At 39.4% G+C, this 19,468-nt stretch overlaps 1 protein-coding gene across 1 annotated transcript in view; it reads right to left on the bottom strand.

The window, feature by feature from the left end:
• Nucleotides 1-1,854: 1,854 nt before the first annotated feature.
• The window catches only part of CSGALNACT2 (chondroitin sulfate N-acetylgalactosaminyltransferase 2), a 34,187-nt gene continuing 16,573 nt past the window's right edge, over nucleotides 1,855-19,468 (bottom strand). Inside the window, exons 2-8 of the mRNA XM_075505195.1 lie at nucleotides 17,264-18,507; nucleotides 9,438-9,654; nucleotides 8,805-8,906; nucleotides 6,912-7,090; nucleotides 5,201-5,295; nucleotides 3,666-3,747; nucleotides 1,855-2,497 (exon numbers count right to left, since the gene is read on the bottom strand). Coding sequence (XP_075361310.1) covers nucleotides 2,205-2,497; nucleotides 3,666-3,747; nucleotides 5,201-5,295; nucleotides 6,912-7,090; nucleotides 8,805-8,906; nucleotides 9,438-9,654; nucleotides 17,264-17,927 — 1,632 coding nt within the window. The 5' untranslated portion in view covers nucleotides 17,928-18,507 and the 3' untranslated portion in view covers nucleotides 1,855-2,204. The remainder of the gene's footprint in view (nucleotides 2,498-3,665; nucleotides 3,748-5,200; nucleotides 5,296-6,911; nucleotides 7,091-8,804; nucleotides 8,907-9,437; nucleotides 9,655-17,263; nucleotides 18,508-19,468) is intronic.

The raw sequence follows: 19,468 nt of genomic DNA, 5'->3' as shown, positions 1-19,468 counted from the left end.
AGAGAGGTGGGGGTCGGTCTCTTCTCCCAAGTAAGAAGCCATAGGACAAGAGGAAATGGCCTCAAGTTGCGCCAGGGGAGATTTAGACTGGATATTAGGAAAAATTTCTTCAGGGAAAGGGTTGTCAAACATTGGCAGAGGCTGCCCAGGGAAGTGGTTGAGTCAGCATCCCTGGAGATATTTAAAAGACGTGTAGATGTGGTGCTTGGGGACATGGTTTAATGGTGGATGTGACAGTGCTAGGTTAACAGTTGGACTTGATCTTAAAGGTCTTTGCCAACCTAAATGATTCTATGGTTCTAAGATAACATCTAGTATAAGTTTAAGTTGTCTGGGGAACTAACTCTGCACTTTTGTATCTGGTCTGGGTAGATATTCACTTGAGATGCAAAAATGAGCTGTGGTTGAACTTATCACTGCAAATACTACTACCTGAATCCAGCATGTCATCTGCCTTGTAAAATACTATTGTAAAAAACTTATTTCAAAGAAACAGCTTAAAACAATTTCTAAAATGCAGAAATTCCATTTATTATATTGAGAATATCAATTGCAACAAGTCTTGCAACGCATTCTCTTCACTCTAAGTACAATACAGTACACTGTTCTCCACAATAACTTACATAAAGGCAAATTTTATGTACATATAAAAAGGATCAGTGCCCAGAACTATTTGCACAGCATATCTGCTATTCAGAAATCAACCGTTTAAATCTTTAATTGCCTTCAAAATTCTTGAAGCAAACTGAATTCATAAACAGATCTTAATTACCTGGTTTGAGAAGGGTTTTCAACTAACTTCTAAATTCAGTGGAGACCATGCAAATGGTTTAACCCCTGAATTAGAAATCTCAGCATTCATTCTATAAACAAATGTATTAAAAATGAGGCATGCCATATGGTAGCATATAAGACAACACGAAGAAAAATGACCTGCCTGCATTTAAACTGTTTATGCATCCCAAAATACCCAAAAGGGAAGTAGTAGTGCCATTGTACAAGGCACTAATGAGACCACAGCATAATTCTGCTTATGGATGCTCAAAAAAAAAAAAACCCAAAGAAAAAAAAAAAACAAAACCCTAAAACCCCCTCAAACTGAAAAAGCAAATAATATGGCTACTAGGATAATCAATGGAATGGAGAGCATCTTATGAAGAAAGACTGGAATAGCACTTGCTTTTTCAGTCAGTGGAACAGCTAAGAGTGTATGACTGCCTTCCAAAAACATGTAAGGAAAATGCCAGAAAGAGAGAAAGCAAGCAAAAGGACAATATTGGCATAAAAGCAAATGGGCCTCTAATCAATTTATATGGGATGGTTCCTCAACTTAAAGGATGAGATGAACAGGCAGAGCCTTTGAATAAGGAAGAGTGGGGCCAAAAATCTTTAAACAAATGAGTTTAAGAGCATAGCTCAGTTTATAGAAGGGATTCTGTGATGTGGCGTCTACTGTGGGAAAAGACCAGACCCAGGAACACCCAACCGGAACATTCCCAACTGGTCTGATCCATCACTGAGATTAAGAAGGTGGTATCTCTTTTGCAGTGTGAAATTACATTATATGCTCCAAAATTCCACTTAAAAAGATTTTTATTTCCCCCTCTTTCACATGAATTATTCTACATTCAACCATGTGAATGTCTGTTCATACAGCAAATGCAGCACCAAGCCCCTGCTGTGAAATTAGCAACCTGAACAGCTGTCGTAGCAGTCACCACATCCCATATACCTTTCACGGTGAGATTCTTTTTCATACCTTTCTCTTGTTTCTACAATGGAGTGTAAGTATAGTATCCTTCTACAGTCACAGTGCAGTGAGCCATACAGACTGAAAATACTCAAGACAACACAAAAGATTATTTAATTTAATTCTTAAAATAATGCAAATATAAGAATTGAAATGTACCATGTGGAAAAGTGTTGAGTTGTACATTCCACTGATTTTTCCAATCAATACTGAAGACACTTCCCTTGAACTACATACACTTTCCAATTTATTTGAGGTGCTTGAACTTGCAAGATATGTAGGTAATAGCATATCAGTCAAAGAATTACTCAGAAAACAAATACAAGAACCAAAACCCCCCTAAACTCTTCTTCACTGAAAAAGAGAGGCACTGCATTTTTAAGCTGAATTAAGGCTGTAAAATGATGCTGGTTCACTGTGAATTTGAAGTCATCCAATGTCATGGGTGTGACATTTAGCCCACTGCTTCGCTGTTAGTCCTGTAAGCCTGCTTACGGAGGTGAGTCTCGATCTCCTCCCTGAAGACCAGCATCCCAAGGTGCGAGTGAGAGGCCTCGTTCATGGCTTTCGACTGGATACACATGCGATACTGCTCTGGAGTGAGTTCGTCTGCACAATGTTTCTCGTGCCAGAGGTGAAAGAGACCAGGGACCGGTGTCCTGATCACAATAAGGTCACCATGCAAGTACTTTCTGTAAAGGTGAACATCCTCACCGCCCCAGCCTTTCACTTCCAAGTCAAAACCCCCTATAAAAACAGTATCAGAAAACGTTATTTTGGCATACAGGCTAGATGTAAGGCAAAAAGAACAACACTCCTTGTGTGACATATTACCAAATCTGGTATGACATACCAGAAATTCTGGAGCAATTAACTTTAAGTTCGCCATGCCAAAGCATGCCAAATTGAGGGAGAAGAGCTCCAAACATACCACATCCTTTGCAGTGGAAACTGCCCAGGACACAGATCATGCACTGCTGGCTTCAGAAAGACTCTTAGAACAGTGTCTCCAAATTGCATTATGCATGACATCCCATGTGACAGCTGCAGAAAACTGTAGGCAAACCTCACTGGCTATGCTTTTGGGTTATTTTTAGCAATCATAATGGATTTTAGCAGCTGGAAAATGAAGCAGTCATGCACCATACGAAAAGCCCTCTCTAAAAATGCCAGCAATTACTCCATAGGTCACAACTCAAAAAGCTGAATTAAGGAAAGGAACCTGTTCCACCATATTTTAAGTTCTTTTGCCTTTCCAGGATCGTAGTCCACCCGGACTCACGCACAATTCCAAAACTCTACAATTATGAAGTCTTCGTTTAGCATATACCATACACACGGCAATGTGACTGCTATTAGAAATCAGCCTGCGTTCAAGCCCTTACCCAGCACATCGGGCTGTACATTACACCTTCTAGCAGACTATCTTCAAGACAGCCTTCCAAATTGAAGCACACCAAGCTGTTCTCAGTTTTAACAGCATGCCACAAGGGGGTGCCCACAGCGTATTTCTAAAGCCCCAAACCACTCTCTTCAACTGCCCAAGGTTATTGAAAATAAGGAATTTGAACACTTCTTGTCTATGTTAGTGGTTTACTTGATGGATGTGTTTCTTAAACTTGATTAGTTTGCTTCAGACAGTCGCAAAGGACAAAAAAAAAAAGAAAGAATTTTAGAAGTTCTAGAGTTAAATGCTGTTACTAAAAATATTGTGACTTTTAACAAACACTCATCAGATGGGACATCAAAATCTAGAAAAACTAATTTATCTCATTGGTCAAACTTGCCAAGCAAGTCTGACTGCTGGGCTGGGAAAAATAATAAAGAAATACATGCATTACTTCTATGGTGTTAGATAAGAACAGAGAATCAATTTTTAAACACACAAATGGTTTTTTTTGCAGTTTCATCTTACCAACAGTCAGAAAGTCTGTCCGATATTGACAAGTCATCCCAAAGCCAAAATCCCGCCAGAAACCAGAATCCTTCTTGTGTACCTGCAATTTTAAAACAATATAATTGTGAAATGCAAAATACATTGAAGGAGGTACATTGCACTTGGTTTTGTAGAAAGCTAAGCTCTTCCGATCATTTGCTCAGTGCAGGATACAGCATATAAGACTTCTAGTATTTCTGTCATGCACAGACGTGGGCTTCCTAATTACCTGCTCTTCACTTCACCCTTTGCCATCCGATTCCAAGTACTTACTCGCATTGCAGTTTCCACATTTACCTTTCTGCTGCACCACCTCTATTTTCTATGTATCTGCTTAGACCAAGCAGTAAATTTTTGGTAGTCTATTGCCAAATCATCTGTTCCCGATACTCCAATTCCTACCCGGTTTCTAAGGCTCATTTGTCTCTTCTTGTTCTGATATGACAAAAAAAGTAAGTTTTGTGATTGAAGTCAGCAACCATAAAGTTGCTGGATTCAAAAACGTAAACAGCAGAGTTCTCAGGCAAGGAGCTCACTCCTCTCTCACTTGTGACTACCTGAGGCCATATGTCAAAGCTTCCCTCCCACTTTCAGTAGGATCCTTGCAAACAATGTAGGGAGTGAAAGTTATGTTTTTCTTTTCTTTTAGTAAGGCCGTGTTGCACTCTCCTTTCTCTCCTCCAAACCTGTCTACCTCAGGAGCCCCAGCTGCAAAACCCAATTTAATTTATGCAGTCTCTTGAAAGAGAGTCAGGCTGGACACTGACCATGGCCATTCCATCTTCAGGCAAAGACCCAGAAATACAGTACTTCCTTCTTTCTGCTGAGCCCCAAGTTATCCTTAAACCTATCCTCTTGAATGTTTGTGGGGTTTATTTGTTTATTATTTTTGACTACAAGCTTCCCCAGAAGCAGTGTTTCTCATTCCAAAAGCAAGATGAAATCAGCAGTATAACAGTTCTGGCAGATGTTGGATGGCAAAGGTAAAGAAACAATCTGCACAGAGTACAGGTGCCCACAGCACGAAAAAAGCAACTGACTGAACATCTCAGTCCACCTCGAGTTACACGGCATGCTTCCTGCAACTACCATTTGGTAGTTGGAGAGTGTCGATACTGAGGGAAGCTCATCAAGCACCGTTCCTAAGTTGTTTTTCCTTTCACCACTTCTTTGTTTGCTGGAACACAAGACGAAAGTTGCTGCCATGTTATGCCACCAACCACCTAAAATACTGGCTTTCCAAGCCAGAATTAAGCAATAGATCAGAACTACCAACTTCATTTGATTAATAGCACTTTTTTTTTAAAAATCCAAGTAGAACTCCAAGTTTATCTAAGAAAGAGTTTTGTACTGTTTGATAAGCTTTTCTTCCAAGTGCTTTGCCCATAATGGAGAAAAGTGTTTCGATACTGCCAAAGGTCATAAGATATCCCAAACAGACTATTAAGTTACACATAATTTTGTTTTAATACAAAGCACAACTTACTCTATCCAGAATAAATCATGCTGCTTACCAATTGTTGCTCCACAGGGGGTGGTATATCTTGGTTGGCATAGACAATAGCAGGATTATAAAGGCTGAATACCACAGGATAAAAAACCTTTTTCCCTGCAAGTCAAAAGGTGATTGTTACTCACTGTGGGCATCCTTTCTGAAGGCAATAGGAAACTAGAAATATTCTCTTTATGTGAAATATTAGCTATTAGCCATCTAGTGAAAACAAATAAATATAAGGTCTAACTACTAGGATTTCCCATTTAGGTAGCCCATAACATCTAGTGAGGCAGAGCCCACAGGATTTAAAAAAATATATGTACACATATTTATATATACTGTATAGATATACATTTATATAGAGTTATACATACTTATACACATATAAAATATTTTATATATATTATATATCACAATATCACATTAGATGACAGTGAAAAATCCCTGCAATAATGGTATGCAGTAAAGCTAAAAAATAACCAAGTCCAAGTAACACCTTGCATAGCCTGAGTTTTATGAGCATGCCTCTTTCCACAAGCAGTTAAAAGTGTGTACATCTGGGATGTCCTGCAAGGGTACTAAGCATCGTGAGTATCCTGATTATGCTGTGACACCAGCTCTATGCCTATTACAGAAGCCAGATAAGTATTTTTCAAGGATGTCTTGCATTGCCAGTGGTGCAAAGGTATCAACGACAGCCCACAAGAATACTCAGTACCCTGATTTGGGCATGAACTCTGAACGTGTGAGAAGCATTTTCAGATCTCACTTGAAGCAAAGCTGGCAAACTGTCAGTATGAATTGTCAAGCAGTCTCTCAAAGTCCCTTCCTTGTGAAAGCTCACAAGATGCTCCTCTCCAAAGTTTTTCCAATTATTTATACGACTCATTTCATCAAGTGCAGAGACAGACAGAAATGAAAGAAGCAGCAAGAAACAGAGTCAAAGTATCTGGCTTATAGCAGACTTTCTTGCCTGTTTATTATGTGAAGAAAAAGTATCTATTCATTCCAAATTGACATTTGGAGAAAATGGTTTCTGGCTGCAACAAATCTGGAGTAAGAGTAAGCATTAAAAAAACCCAACCCAAACAAATTTTTGACAGGAGAAGGTCTTAACTAGCATGCTTGTTAACTCAAGAAAGCTTTATCCTTCTTGGCAGAAGCTTGCAGAACAAGCAAGCTTCATACAAACTTGAGAAAAAACGGTCAGAAAATTTCAGAGCTTGGGATGTAAACGTGGAACATTAGCTCAGTCTCTGTAAGGAGCACATTGTGTACCTCTACTGAAAACCATTCATATGTGGTGTCTTGGCCATACAAGTGTGAGAAGGCATAAACCAAACTTGTTCGAGATTTCAGTATAACAAAAATCATATTCCACTGTAACTGCTGCATTGAGTTTTGTTATGCAAATTTACATGCAGTCTAATTGTTAAAGCAATTAAACTGTCCAGCTTTCTTTTAGACAGACAAATCTTAAGAAAATGTGAAAACTATACTTATTGTACAAAAAAAGACAATGTGCTCTTAAAACAAGCTACACTAAGGCAAAAGTTATTTCTCAGTCTAAATACTATTGTCTTTTGTGCACAGAGAATTTTATACTTTCCTAGGTGCATGGTATTGAATAAGCTCTACCATTCAAGTTAGTTTTCTATATGCTCAACACAGGTCAGTTTAAGCCAAACAAGATGACAAGACTCAGTTACAGCAACTGTAAAGGAACATACCAGGCTCAGCATTTAAGCGACAACTGTTGAGGAACTCGGCTGTGAAATAAACATCAACATCACAGAAGAACATCAGGACCTCGCCCTTTTCCCAGGCTCTGGCACCCATGTCAAGTCCCCGGCCTCGGTTAAATTCCTCATTCAGAGAGACAAGTGTGTAATTGTGGAAGTTAGTTTCTCTACAAGAAAAACAGAGCCAAACCCAAAATAAATCCATGTGGGGGGCGGAAGGGACCATTTATACTTTTTCAGCGTTTTACAGTAATTTCATTCCGGAAATTTTTAAAAAAACAGTTATATCATCAGGATGAGAAAAAATATCTGTCCCACTTAGTTGTCTATTGTAAGTGTCAGAGTTTAGACATTGTAAAAAGATGGACCTCAGTCTTACTTCATAACTTCACTTTGCATTTAATCATTCAGACAGACTTAAAAGGCTTTTTGGCAACTGACGTGAATTAAAGCATTCTCTGAAATTCCAATGCCATCTGAAATTTGTCCCCACAAACTAAGTCGTCCTGACTAATAGAGCAGTATCTGTCTTCACTATGTCAGAGAGGGCAAATATAAAGCCAGCATCTGAGCACCACCAAACTCATGAGGCAAAAGGCCATCTGTCTGGTGATGCCACCGTAACCCAGTCGATTTGCTTCTCCTCGCTATTTCACACCAGTAGCACACATGCCTCTCTTTGCAGAAGAGGGAAGGAGCAGCAAAGGGAGATTGGAAATGCACCTGGGGCATATCTTCAAGCAAAGTTAAGTGTCTACTTTGGAGACACTTCAGACGTCAATGCTTGCAGAGAACAGAGTGAAGATACTCAACAGCAGCACCACTAAGAAGATAAAGAACCAGATAAATGCCCAGTGAGTTCACAGCACTGAATCTGACTCAATGGTGTGAGAAGAAGAGGACATCTCACAAGCTGCACGGCAGGCAGCAGAGAGGCCTCAGAAGCAGAGGTGGCTGGCACTCGGCAAGCTAGATGCAGGGAGGCTCTGTGGGAGGAAGGCAGAAGCACTTCTCCCTTCCTAGAGGATGTCTGTGCATGCCAGGCCAACTTACTGTCACATTTTAAGATAGCGACACAATAGCCTGTGCCTAATATATTTCATCGAGCAGAGCCTTGGCCTGCGTTGTAAGATGGGGATACTTGGGAACCCAGCTCATTCTTGACTAACAAGGGTAATGGACTCCCAGCTCAGGGACAAGCACAAGAGCTCAGACAGAGAAGGAGCCCCTTAGCTACAAGCTTACGGAGGCTATTACCTGTCCCATCCCTCTGGAGCAAAAAAAAAAGGCAACATTTGGGAATTTTAAATCCATACTACTGTAATGCTATTTGCTGAGACAGTCATGATGAAACAGTGTTTAAAGTTGTTTTATAGCAGAGGGTAAGTATGGGCCCAATTACCTAGTACCTACAGCATAGAGGGCAAAGCTTAACTTCTCACACTCAGCAGCCCACCAGGCTACTTTGACTACCTTTCTCTTCCTTATTATTAAATAAAATTAATTCTCCAGTGAACAGAACTATTGAAATGTACATCCAAGTTCCAAATAACTTTAATTCTGGTCAATCTGTTAGCATGACTGAATATTCACTGCAAAACTCACCCCTGTTGTTTTTTAGACTGTCAGACAGAAACCTCAAAGCCACTGCTGTTAGTCTTTTTTGGCCTATTAACTTGATTTTTAGTAGTCTTCAGGAGACTTTTGCAACTTAAGCTGTAAAATGCCAACCAAAAAATAGTGTACTGTAAATAAAGCTTACTTTCCCTATCAACCTGTAATGGACTATAAAATTATTCTTTTTATTATTTCATCCTTTTAAAAAAACATTTTAAATGCCAATCAATATCGTTTGTGTTGACTGACATTTGATAGACTTACCTAGCTACGGATTCTAGGATGCTTTTTACTTCTGATAGCCCATCTTGTCCAAAATACACCACTGTGAGGTGAACACGCTTATCCTGATGAATACACACATCCCTATAAGCACAAAGATAAGCTGATATTAATGATTACTTGCGACACAACAGCAGCTTCAGGTACTTAAAAGCTATTGCATTTAAAAGTATTAGCAGGTTTAAGTATTCTGGTCAGACTTCAATTAGCTTCTAAAGAAAACAAGGAAAGATGTTTTCCCTCTTCTTTCCCCATCTTTCCCATTTGAATCAGAAGGTTCCAATACTGTGTGTTTCATTCCAACACCTTATTTTACAAACAGGAGCTCAAAAACTGTTGTAAATACAGAAATGATGCAAGATCATCTGTGTCCAGGTTCACAGCGGCCCTGGCACTCGGTCTAAAAGGGGTTTTGGTGCAGTTTGAGAATCTCTTAAAACCTTTTAGAGGGAATATTTCTCCATACAATAGGTTCAATTACAAACATCCCAAGGCAGTTGCACACAATGTTGGAATCATTAGTTCTGTCACAAATCCACCAGAACAGAAATTTATTTTGAAAACAAAATACTGAAAATCAGCAATATAGCTCACTATATAATCTCATGCACCTACCTAAAGTTTTGCATAAATTGTGCAAATGCCTCAGTTCTTCCAGCAAGAGGGACAATAATGTTAATGATTGATCTAGAAATATCGACCGTTTCACTCTTCACTTTCATGAGGGGTCCAAAAGGTCGGAACAAGGTGACATGCCTGTATTCCATGCCATCCATCTTCTTATAAAACAGCTCATACTGTGTCCCCTTATCTCTTTCTGTACGATAGTAACCTGAAGAATAAGTCACACAAGTAATTTGTAAAGTCAAAGATCCCAGCGATTGTATTTCAGAAACACTGTTTTTCCTGAGAACTATAAAGAAGTGAGAAATAAAGCTTTTGGGGGAAAGTTTCTGGGGTTTTCCCAAACAAAAAAATCCACAAACCACCAATTACCACAATCACCCTCCTGCCTTCTTAGACCGGATCTGAAAAACAATCTCAAACAACCTACAGCTTCCCCTGCTTCTTAGATAGGTTTTATGGTCCCTACATCAACTTCTCAGGCAGAATTAGAGTTGGGTCTTCCCAACAAAAAGGGAACTCAGCTATTCACTATGGAAAAGGATGGCTGAAATCTAATATTGCCTGTTCTTAAGCCCTTCAGTAAGGATCTTCCCCTGAGCTAGTCCACAGTAAAAGCTGCGATCATCTGGCCAGCAATCAACACAACACAAGCTGTGGGCAGAACAAATGACACAATAACTCGCTTGACAAAGCCTGTAAAATCTGAAATGTGGTATCTGAAAAAAAAAAAAGAAAAAAATCCATGTGATAAATGCTGGAATGCTTTAAAACTGTTATCCCACAAATAAGAATAAACTTGCTATCCCATAAATAAGAATAATGGCGTTTTACTGTAGCTATGGTCCTCTAAGGCCACAAGCATAAAAGTTTTCCACATAGCTGTAACACTTTGAGAAAGCAATACCAGTTCTCTATAAACAGGATTACCTATTTAGAGTCATTTTACTCCTAATGGGTAGGGAAATCTATCCCATTCAGAACAAATATTTAGGTTAGCTGATAGCTTTCGTTTAAGGATCATCAAGGAAGCAACTCAAGCCAACAGCCTCTCTAATTTTACACCACAAAGGAAAAGACCAAGACTCATCTGTGGCTTTGACTGAACTGAGCTCTGTGTTGGTCATCCTGTATCTATACTAACCTGAGAGTATGAAATGATGACAGGAAAAATCCTCCAAGAGAATTGCCCTATGTTCATCCCATCTTAGCTCTCCTTTCTCCCCCACAAGGAAAAGGTATATTATAGAGAAGAAACATAAGCTACGCTACGAACCAAACAACTTTCAGTTGAGCTGGCCACACAGACCATTGAGAAAGTTATGAGTAGCTGCATATCCCCAAGCGCGACGAACACACCTGCCTTCACACCATGCAGCCGGTGTCCTTCCGTTCACTCGGCAGGCCTGAACTGCCTCTTCTCCTCCAGCCAGCCTCCAGAGCAGCTGAAATCCTCCCCCAGCCTCCCGCCCAGAAGGAAGGTGGCAGGGCACAGGACAGATGAACTGTGCTGGTGACACAAAGGGCTGTCTTTTGGGCTCAGCATGAATACTGTCCTTTTTGTTATTGTCTTTTTTGCAACTGAAATCAAGAAGGGTCAAGGTATGTGAAGGGAGCAGCCCTCAAACCTAGAGCAGCTTGGTTTTGTTTGTCAAGCTCAGGAACTAGAAAGAAGTGATCTTAGAGCTTTGCTTCTCCCCCTATCCCCAGGCCAATATTCCTCCATGTTACTTTCCTCCCATTACCTGCTCATTCACAATACAAGCAGCAAAGGAATGTGTACACCGCCTTGCCCCAACTTTCTTCCTCTATACCCCAGGCTCCCTTACAGAGAGTCCTTTCCCTAGATCTACCCAACCCCCTCCATGTTCTGCTCCAGCCTCCCTCCCCAAACCAAATCCAGTTTCATTCACTGACGTTCCCTCCTTCTGCCCCTGTCCTGTATCTGCCCAACAGCCTCTCTTTCACAGCAAGCTCCCAGTTCCCCTCCACTATTCAGCTCTGTAATGCACTCTTTCTTGCGGGCGAGTGTGCGCACTGGCAGACCCGACAGGAAACGTGGACGACCACCACACAGTGGTGACGACCACCACACAGGGTCTGTGGGAGAACAAGCTGGTGCCGTCACACTGGCAGTTAATGGTGACCGAATCTAACCTTTCAACTTAAATGCTTTTTACGCTTTGAACAAAGTTTTGCAATGCACTCCTTTAAGAGAGAAATGCACATTTAGTCCTTTGTGAACACAGAGCTGCATAGAATATGCACCACATTTTAATGCTCAGGAAAACCATGACTGTTTCAAATCAGTATTAATTACAAGTACTGAAAAGGGTGTTTCAAACAATGAAAGTCTGCAGTGTTGACTGTTAGAAGCAGAAAAAGATCTTAAATCCCTCTCAGTCCTTTTCCACTCCAACCCTTTGTGCTATCTAGTCCAGCACTGTAGCTTAAAAACAGCTTCTTGGTTACACACCATGCTCTCATGCAATATGCAAATACTTTGTACCAGTACTCCTGCACAAATTAACAGTTGGTATTGTATATTGTATTCTTTTCTCTAGTATCCAATAGCTGTTTACAGATGAAAATACCATTTACAATGTAAGTGAATTTTTTAAAAAGCACGTCACAGTTGCCAATAGCTTATCTTTAACCAAAGGATAAGCTTAGATGTCAGTCTACAACAGAAGGCTGTAGTACAGAATAAAAAATTTCTGTATTAAAGTAACTTTAAAAAAAACCTGCTGCTGTAACTTCATAAAGACCTAATATGCAAGTCTGAATTTGAGTAGTGCCTTGTCAATATTCAATTGCTGGAATATAAGATTCCAAACTTTTGAATCTCAACATCCTACCAGCACCACACTTCTTTTAAATAGCAAGTATGTGCTCCTCAAGTTATTCTCCTTGCTATGAGCTAACCTCCATAGGTAATCTACTAATTTGAATACTTTTATGGGATTAAAGCTTCTATACACAGAAGCCAGAATTGAGAACAGCCAAAAAAAGAACCCACATCTGTTTTACTACTTAGTGCATTCAGGTTTTTAACACTTGGGACTGACTCATGTAATAAAACCTGCTATCTCACCTTCCAACTAGCATATGCTGGCTGCCATCCAAAATACAGCTCTATAAGCAAAGAGGTAAAAAGCAGCAGAAATAATTTAACAGCTGTTATTCCTGGTCCGTGAAGCTTTACTCCCTTTGCAGAAGTTCTGTTTCTCACCAAACAAATTAAATCTTAGCAATACTGGGGATCAATTACTATCGAAGCCAAAAAGCCATTCTTCTATTGCACTGAATACTATTGCTTGCTTTACAACTACCAAGAAAGCTACCCAGAGAGGGTTTGGTCTATGGAATTTAAGACACATGTCCTTTTTTTTTTTTTGTGCATTAAAATTCTCCATTGAAGTTCCCAGGACACTGGCCAGTTTCTGGTCCTACGCAGGACATACTAAAGGGGGTGTCTGCATGACAAACAGCCCACACTGTTCTATGGATGGCAAGGACTCTGGAAGAGTTTTGACTCTGAGCTTGCAGCATTGGGATAAACAATTTTTACATGCCAAGGACATATTTTGGGTGGGGAGTCTTCCCTTGTGATTCAGACCCAAAGATAGTTTCTGGACTTTGCCCAGTTCCAACTGGAAACACAGAAGCAAGAGAAGTGCACCCAAAAAGCAGCACGCGAATTGTGGTAGACATTCAACAACAAGACCTTTATTAGAGATTAACTAATTACTAATTAGCTTCTGAAAAATATGCTAATGCTTCTGTTTTCCAAAGGTTAATTTTAAATTTCTATCCAATGGAAAAGCTTTTAATCTCTTGATAAAATAACCCCATTACACTGATAACTGTAACCCAAATAAACCAGTTACACTGATAGTAAAGTCCAGATATCCATGAAGGCTCCTCACTGAGTTTTGCATCAGTATTCGAGACTTAATGTTACAGGCTTCTGAAGAAAGGGGATGGACAGAGGTAATACTATTATGCTCTTCCCATCTTGCTTATCCTCTGTTTCTCAATATTATCAAACACTGATCTCAGAAATCTATTTTTAATCCAGGACTATCTTAGAATGCCCAATTCAGCAATTAGGTTCATTGTTTGTAGTCCTAGACCCCTTCATTTGTGAAAATATGTAACATTGCAACTTTTATTCTCTCTAGGGATACTTTTCACCCAAGGGGAATAGTGTACTCCTCTCTCATATGCTTAGATCTAATGGAAATATTAAGAAAAAAACTTCAAAGTGTTTCTCAAACAGCAACTGCAGAACAAGACTTTTTTTTTTAAGGTCAGGTTTTTGTTCTGTTAATATTAGAATTCTGGAAGTTTCATCCTGGGTTGCAGCAAAGCAAAAAGGGTAACAATGCAGCAAACAGAGCCCTGCAGAGCTCAGAAACTTGCTGGTTTTCCCTTCATCAGCAGAGCAAGTCAATTGAGTCTTGTGAAAAATAATTTGGAGCTTTCAGAAAGTATCTTCATAGTTGCAATGCATACTTGCAAATTTTTTTTACTTGGTGTTATTGCTCAAGCCTGTCAATAGCCATGATGTGGCTGTGGCAGCTCTGCCTAATCACAACTCCAAAAACATTTGGTCATTACTTTTTTTTTTTTTAGCATTGCAAAACAAAAAGAACATTAGTTTGAGTAACACTTGAACAGGTTACTCCCTATCATGGATACAACTTCCTTGCACCACTGGTAGAAGGCAGAATATCTTCATGTAAAGACCACAAAGGCTGAGCATGCAGCAGAAAAGCTGCATGAACAGTTAAATCAAGGGCACAGAGAAAAAAACAGAGCAGCAACAAGAAAGTTACCATCCATCACATGTATTGTGAAGTTTTTTGGCCCACGCGGTATTAGAGTAATAAAAATCAGTTGATTCAGACTACCATGTATTATTAAGTAACTAAGTGTACTTTTGCAGAAAAGTTTATTTAGGAAATGTCTATTTATAAAACAGAAAAGGCAGATTAAGTTTAAATTCATGTCATTAGTCTCTGTTGTCACAAGTGACTCCAATATAGGTAAATCCTAAAATAAAGTAAGAAAAAAATTCTTGATGCTTTTACAAATCAGAACAGTGATATTCCACTGAGTGGGCAAAGACAATGTAAATGCTGGGGAAGAACTTCAGACATTCAGTGGTGATGAAGAGATACCATTAGGTAAAATTGTCTGTAAGATCAAACAGCCACCAAATTCTCTAAGGATTTACTAATACAACTTAAAGTACATACCACAAAAGCTTACATAGCTCAAGGTTTAGTCTAGTATCTCACAAGTCTAGGAAAAAAGCTGAAATAATTCCCAGAACCAAACATTTACCTACATGAAAAGTTAGCCTATTGAGGTAGGAAGCTAGAGCACTTCTAGAATAAAAATGCCCGTTTCTAGCCTACCTTATACTTGTGGCACAGTTTTGTGGGTAAGCTTTTGTAGATAAATATGCATTAGTTTTGAGAAAAAAAATTCCTGCAAGTTGAAACAAAAGCAAAATCAGTTTATCTATATTCAGCATAAAATGATGGCTATGTATTAACTAATGCAGTATCAGCTTTCTCTTTTGCCCCCCCCGCCCCACAAAAGTAATCCACACACCAAGTTTCTCAGCCTGTTTCAAACTGCATAAAACTCTACTCTTAGTCCTAAATCACTTATTACAAAATAATCTTTAGCAATTGAAGAGGATACAGAACTTAAGTGACAAACTATTTGTTTTAATTCAAGCCAAGTTTAACAAACTGTTTCTCTAAATGAGCAATGCTAATCCAGCAACAATTTAGCTGTGCTCTTCAAACATTTACAGGAACTGTTGTGACTTAGTAGATACACCAAGTCTGCTATGAAACTTAAACCCACCAGGTTATGATAGCTTAAGGGAGCAGTATTTTCTAAATGGAAAGACATCAACTTTCCAACTGCACTTCCATCAAACGAGGATACACAAACTGACAACCAAGGTAGCGTGCTACAGCCCAGTCACAGGGCAGTCGCAGGGCGAGGGACCTGCAGGTACCACTACTGGCTGGTTCCATTTCTCACCTCTAAGTTTTGGAGCAACAGAAGAAAAAAAAAGGTGTTAATTTTCAGAAGCAGCTTTTTTTGCTGGCCCAGTGTCTAAATTAGCCAGTAGTATTCTAACACATGCATAAACACAGAATACCCACACAACCCACAACTTCGACGCTGATATATATCACTATGGCTAGTTGCTAACACAACCCTAAGAGCTACAGCATAAAAATACGTTCTTTTAATGCTGCATATTTTTTCTACAGTTCCTGTAACCTATGCTTGAAAAAACCTGCCTTTACAACAAAAGGAAATTAGTTCAACTTCCAAAACAAATTATCAATATACTGGTGCAAACAGAGGCACAGGTGTAAGTACAGTTCTAAGGTCCTACATCTCCTTGCTTTCTTGGCGGTCTGCAGTCATTAAAGGCAGTACACTAAGAAAAATGAGTATTTCAGTACTGGTAAAAAAAATCCGGTAGACTGTAAGCAGTACCTAAACCAGTAAAGGATAAGCAGCTGCACACTTAATATAAAAAGAAACCAATTAAAAGACTGCAAGAATGACTACTTCCAGACAAAATAATATGGTTTTAAGTGAAAACTGTACTAAGAGCGTAACACTGCGCTGGCTGTGTTAGACTGAGACAGCTGAGTGGATTCTATGCCCTGCCCACCTTCTGGAATGAAGAAGAGTACTTGCATTAAACTTTAAACACAGTAGCTGTTAAAAGCAGAGACTTTTTGTGCTACAGACCAATTACATCATCTTAGACTGAAAGAACTGATTATTTCAAGGCCAACGGTACCTTTCTCCAACATGTGTTTGCTTAATAGTGCAGACATCAGTACTGCTGAGATCCAGAATCCCTTTTACAGTAATGCTCTTATAACATGGTCCAACTTTTTTTTTTATGGCAGCATGAACTGTATTTAATACTGTAAATACAAAAAAGAGGTACTAGGGCAGTTTTTGATAATACTTATCTCCATCAGCATTACTCTGTACCTTGAAAGCCAACTTCTGTAGGAATTACCACTAACGCATCTTTTAAGGGTGTCACTAAATGCTGAAAGCATAACTGCTATTTTTGTTTTTATAATAATGTGTTCTGTAATTAAATTCACAAGCACTGAAAGATAATTGAATAGAGAACAAGAGAACAGTTCAAGGTTGCATGGCTTAGCAAACCCCGTAACTACTATACCATGAAGGGTCTATTCAGGACACCAAGTTCTTCAGCTGACATGACCAGAACATGTTAGCCTACCAATGCTCTCCCTCCAATGAGCATGCCAGCTCTATGAGAGTCAAAAGCCTGCATAGTAACTACAAGTGGCATAGAGACAAGTGAAGAAGAAAACCCTGTAGCTTCCTACTGAATAGCTTAACTATGCTGGAAGAACAGAGATGAATCAATTTCTCCTTCCGACTGCCACCAGTTTCACTGGAAGTCTTTCAGTTATTTAGTACCATAAGCAGCTGTGTCACACTGACTTCAGCTAAAATCAGTTACGAATGCCTCAGTATTTTAAGCGGCTACAACTTCCCCCGTACACTTCTTGTGGTGAGCCCTTCTGAAATGGATTTCTTGCTCCCTACACAAAACAACATAATGAAGCAGTAATATTCTCATCATTAGAAATAAAGGTTCTTGCTGTGTAATTGCTGTTCAAGACTACATTCAAGTAGGTAAAACCCCTAAAAATACAAACACCATTAAATGCCTGTTGTGACATTCTGTTAACTGGCTGGAAAGCATGTAGTAAACATACCTTCTATGAAATCATTTTCACTATACAGCTGCCTCTCTCCTACTCCATCATCTTCATCTTGTCCATCTTCTTCATCTGGATTATTGATAACTTCTAGGCCAGCCTCAATAACTTCCACCAGTTCGTCTCGTTTATCCTTTCTAACAGGTTTCTCTTCTGGATGCCGAGTGAGCCCCATCTCCAACTGGAATACTTTCATGGACGTAAAGCTTTCAAAAGGAATGACGCCATATTCACTAGGCAGTTTGGCCCCCACGCTCACCTCAGCTTTGTCAATCTGGGAATGAAGAAACTCTAGGAGATCATTGGATGCTTGTTCTTTGGTGCCTTGGTAGTTCATACCATTGACCTTGGGGCTCTTTTTTTCCTGTAGGGATTTCAATTTATCACTCATTTCCTGAAGCTCTTGCTTTAACTGGGCAATCTGACGTTTCAGACTGGTAGCTCGGTTTTGATAATGCTCTTCTTGTTCCTGCAAGAGAGCTTGATAGTATTCTTTACCCATATTTTCGCCTACAACACCAGGTAGAGATCCATTACCATCTGTTTGTGGAGCACACTCGAGCAAATACATGAGCAAGACTAAACTGAATAGTAAAGCAAGGCCCACTAATAGCCAACGAGTCCTGGCTTGAATTACTAAGCCTCTTCTGGGCATTCTCATATTATTTCCGATTCCAATCCAAAAAGATGACTATCTGCTCATGCCTTCCAAGGAACATCACTCCAGAGTTCAAATCTTAGAAAGAGAGAGAAAGCATGACTGTAATAGTTACTACAAGTTTTGATAAAGTAGCTGATGAGCAGTTTTCAACCTTTGCCTTAATCAGGTGTCATTGCAGAGACATAAATCTGAAGTTCCTATGTCATCCATAACCATCAACTGTAAGTTTGGTTGACGCCATACAATTTGTTCAGGATTTCCTACCCCAAACAAAAAACCCAGTAGAGGGGGAGGAAGACGGAAGACACCAGCAAGGAGTCATATTTCCATTTCCTAATTCAACCCTAGTTGAAGGGTTTTAGCCTATCTGAAGTTCAGTGAGGAAAGTCTGCAAGAGTCATTTTATAAGCTTTGAATCGACAGCCCCCCCCAGTATGTGTAAGTGAGAGCAGTCTACAGTTTGGTAACAGTAATTTTCGTTGCCTAGTCTGGCTTTTCCTCTGGCACTTCAGTATTTTATTCCACTTCCCCCTCCTTTCCTTGGAATCTGTGGTTTGAGTCAGCAAAATGAAGACAGAACCTAAAATTAAAAGAAAGGTGCATATTAGAACTACAAAGCAGCCGGTCATTTGGAAAACATGAACAAAGTTGTAACACATGGATGCAAAGGATCACTGGGGGAAGGGGTGGGAAAAGGAGAAAGAAAACATTATTTCTTTCCATTGCATTACCCATCAGTGATTCCCTTTGACAGTGTGTCTGGAAAATAGCAATATGGACAGTCTAATGAAATACATTTTTCACATAGCTAGCTAAAGCAGTAAGGGTTCTTCTAGCCTCATCAAGTTCTATTTGTTTTAACTCCCCTATTTCTTCTTGGTTTTTTTGTTTTGTTTTACTCTGTGGGAAGAAAAAACCACCAACAAAACCCATGCCCTTCCTACTCCTCCAAACAAAAAAAAATTTCCAAGAACTATTTTGAAGCAGCAGCAGCAGCAGCTTGCATTTCCATTTGCTTTTACTTTAAGTAAATATCTCTTAGGGAATAATTATTCACTCATGAATAAAGTATTGTGGATTTAAATATCAAAGTTCACAGAAACAGCATTTCAGAATAGGTCAAATTCAAATTCAAACCCCAATTCCTGATTGATGAAAGGGAGCCTCAGACTATCAATTCACGAACATTTCCACCTTTTGATTTGGGTAGGCCAGCATGAAGAGGCGTTGACCGTTTGCATGGGTCACCTTCTTACACTGCTGACCAAACGGGCTCGGAGGAAAAGACCAGGGAAAAAGATCACAGCTGGGCAAGAGGGGGATACCAAAAATCCTACTCAGCAATAATAGTCAGCAAAACAGTTTATGGGCCTCTTCAACGACAGCATAAAGAGCTAAGAAGTAAGCTCAACGCATGTTAGTCTACTTCTAACATTAATAAAATACTTTTGTTTAAAATTTGGTTGTAGAAAATAAGTGAAGCTCATGAAAATTTATCCAGGGATCTACATACATTTTGACTGTGTTGTGTAATTATTGTT

Source organism: Mycteria americana, chromosome 6 (genome assembly GCF_035582795.1).
Source record: "Mycteria americana isolate JAX WOST 10 ecotype Jacksonville Zoo and Gardens chromosome 6, USCA_MyAme_1.0, whole genome shotgun sequence".
NCBI lineage: Eukaryota > Metazoa > Chordata > Aves > Ciconiiformes > Ciconiidae > Mycteria > Mycteria americana.
Note: the sequence above shows the minus strand (reverse complement) of the source record. Positions and strands in the feature narration are given on the sequence as shown.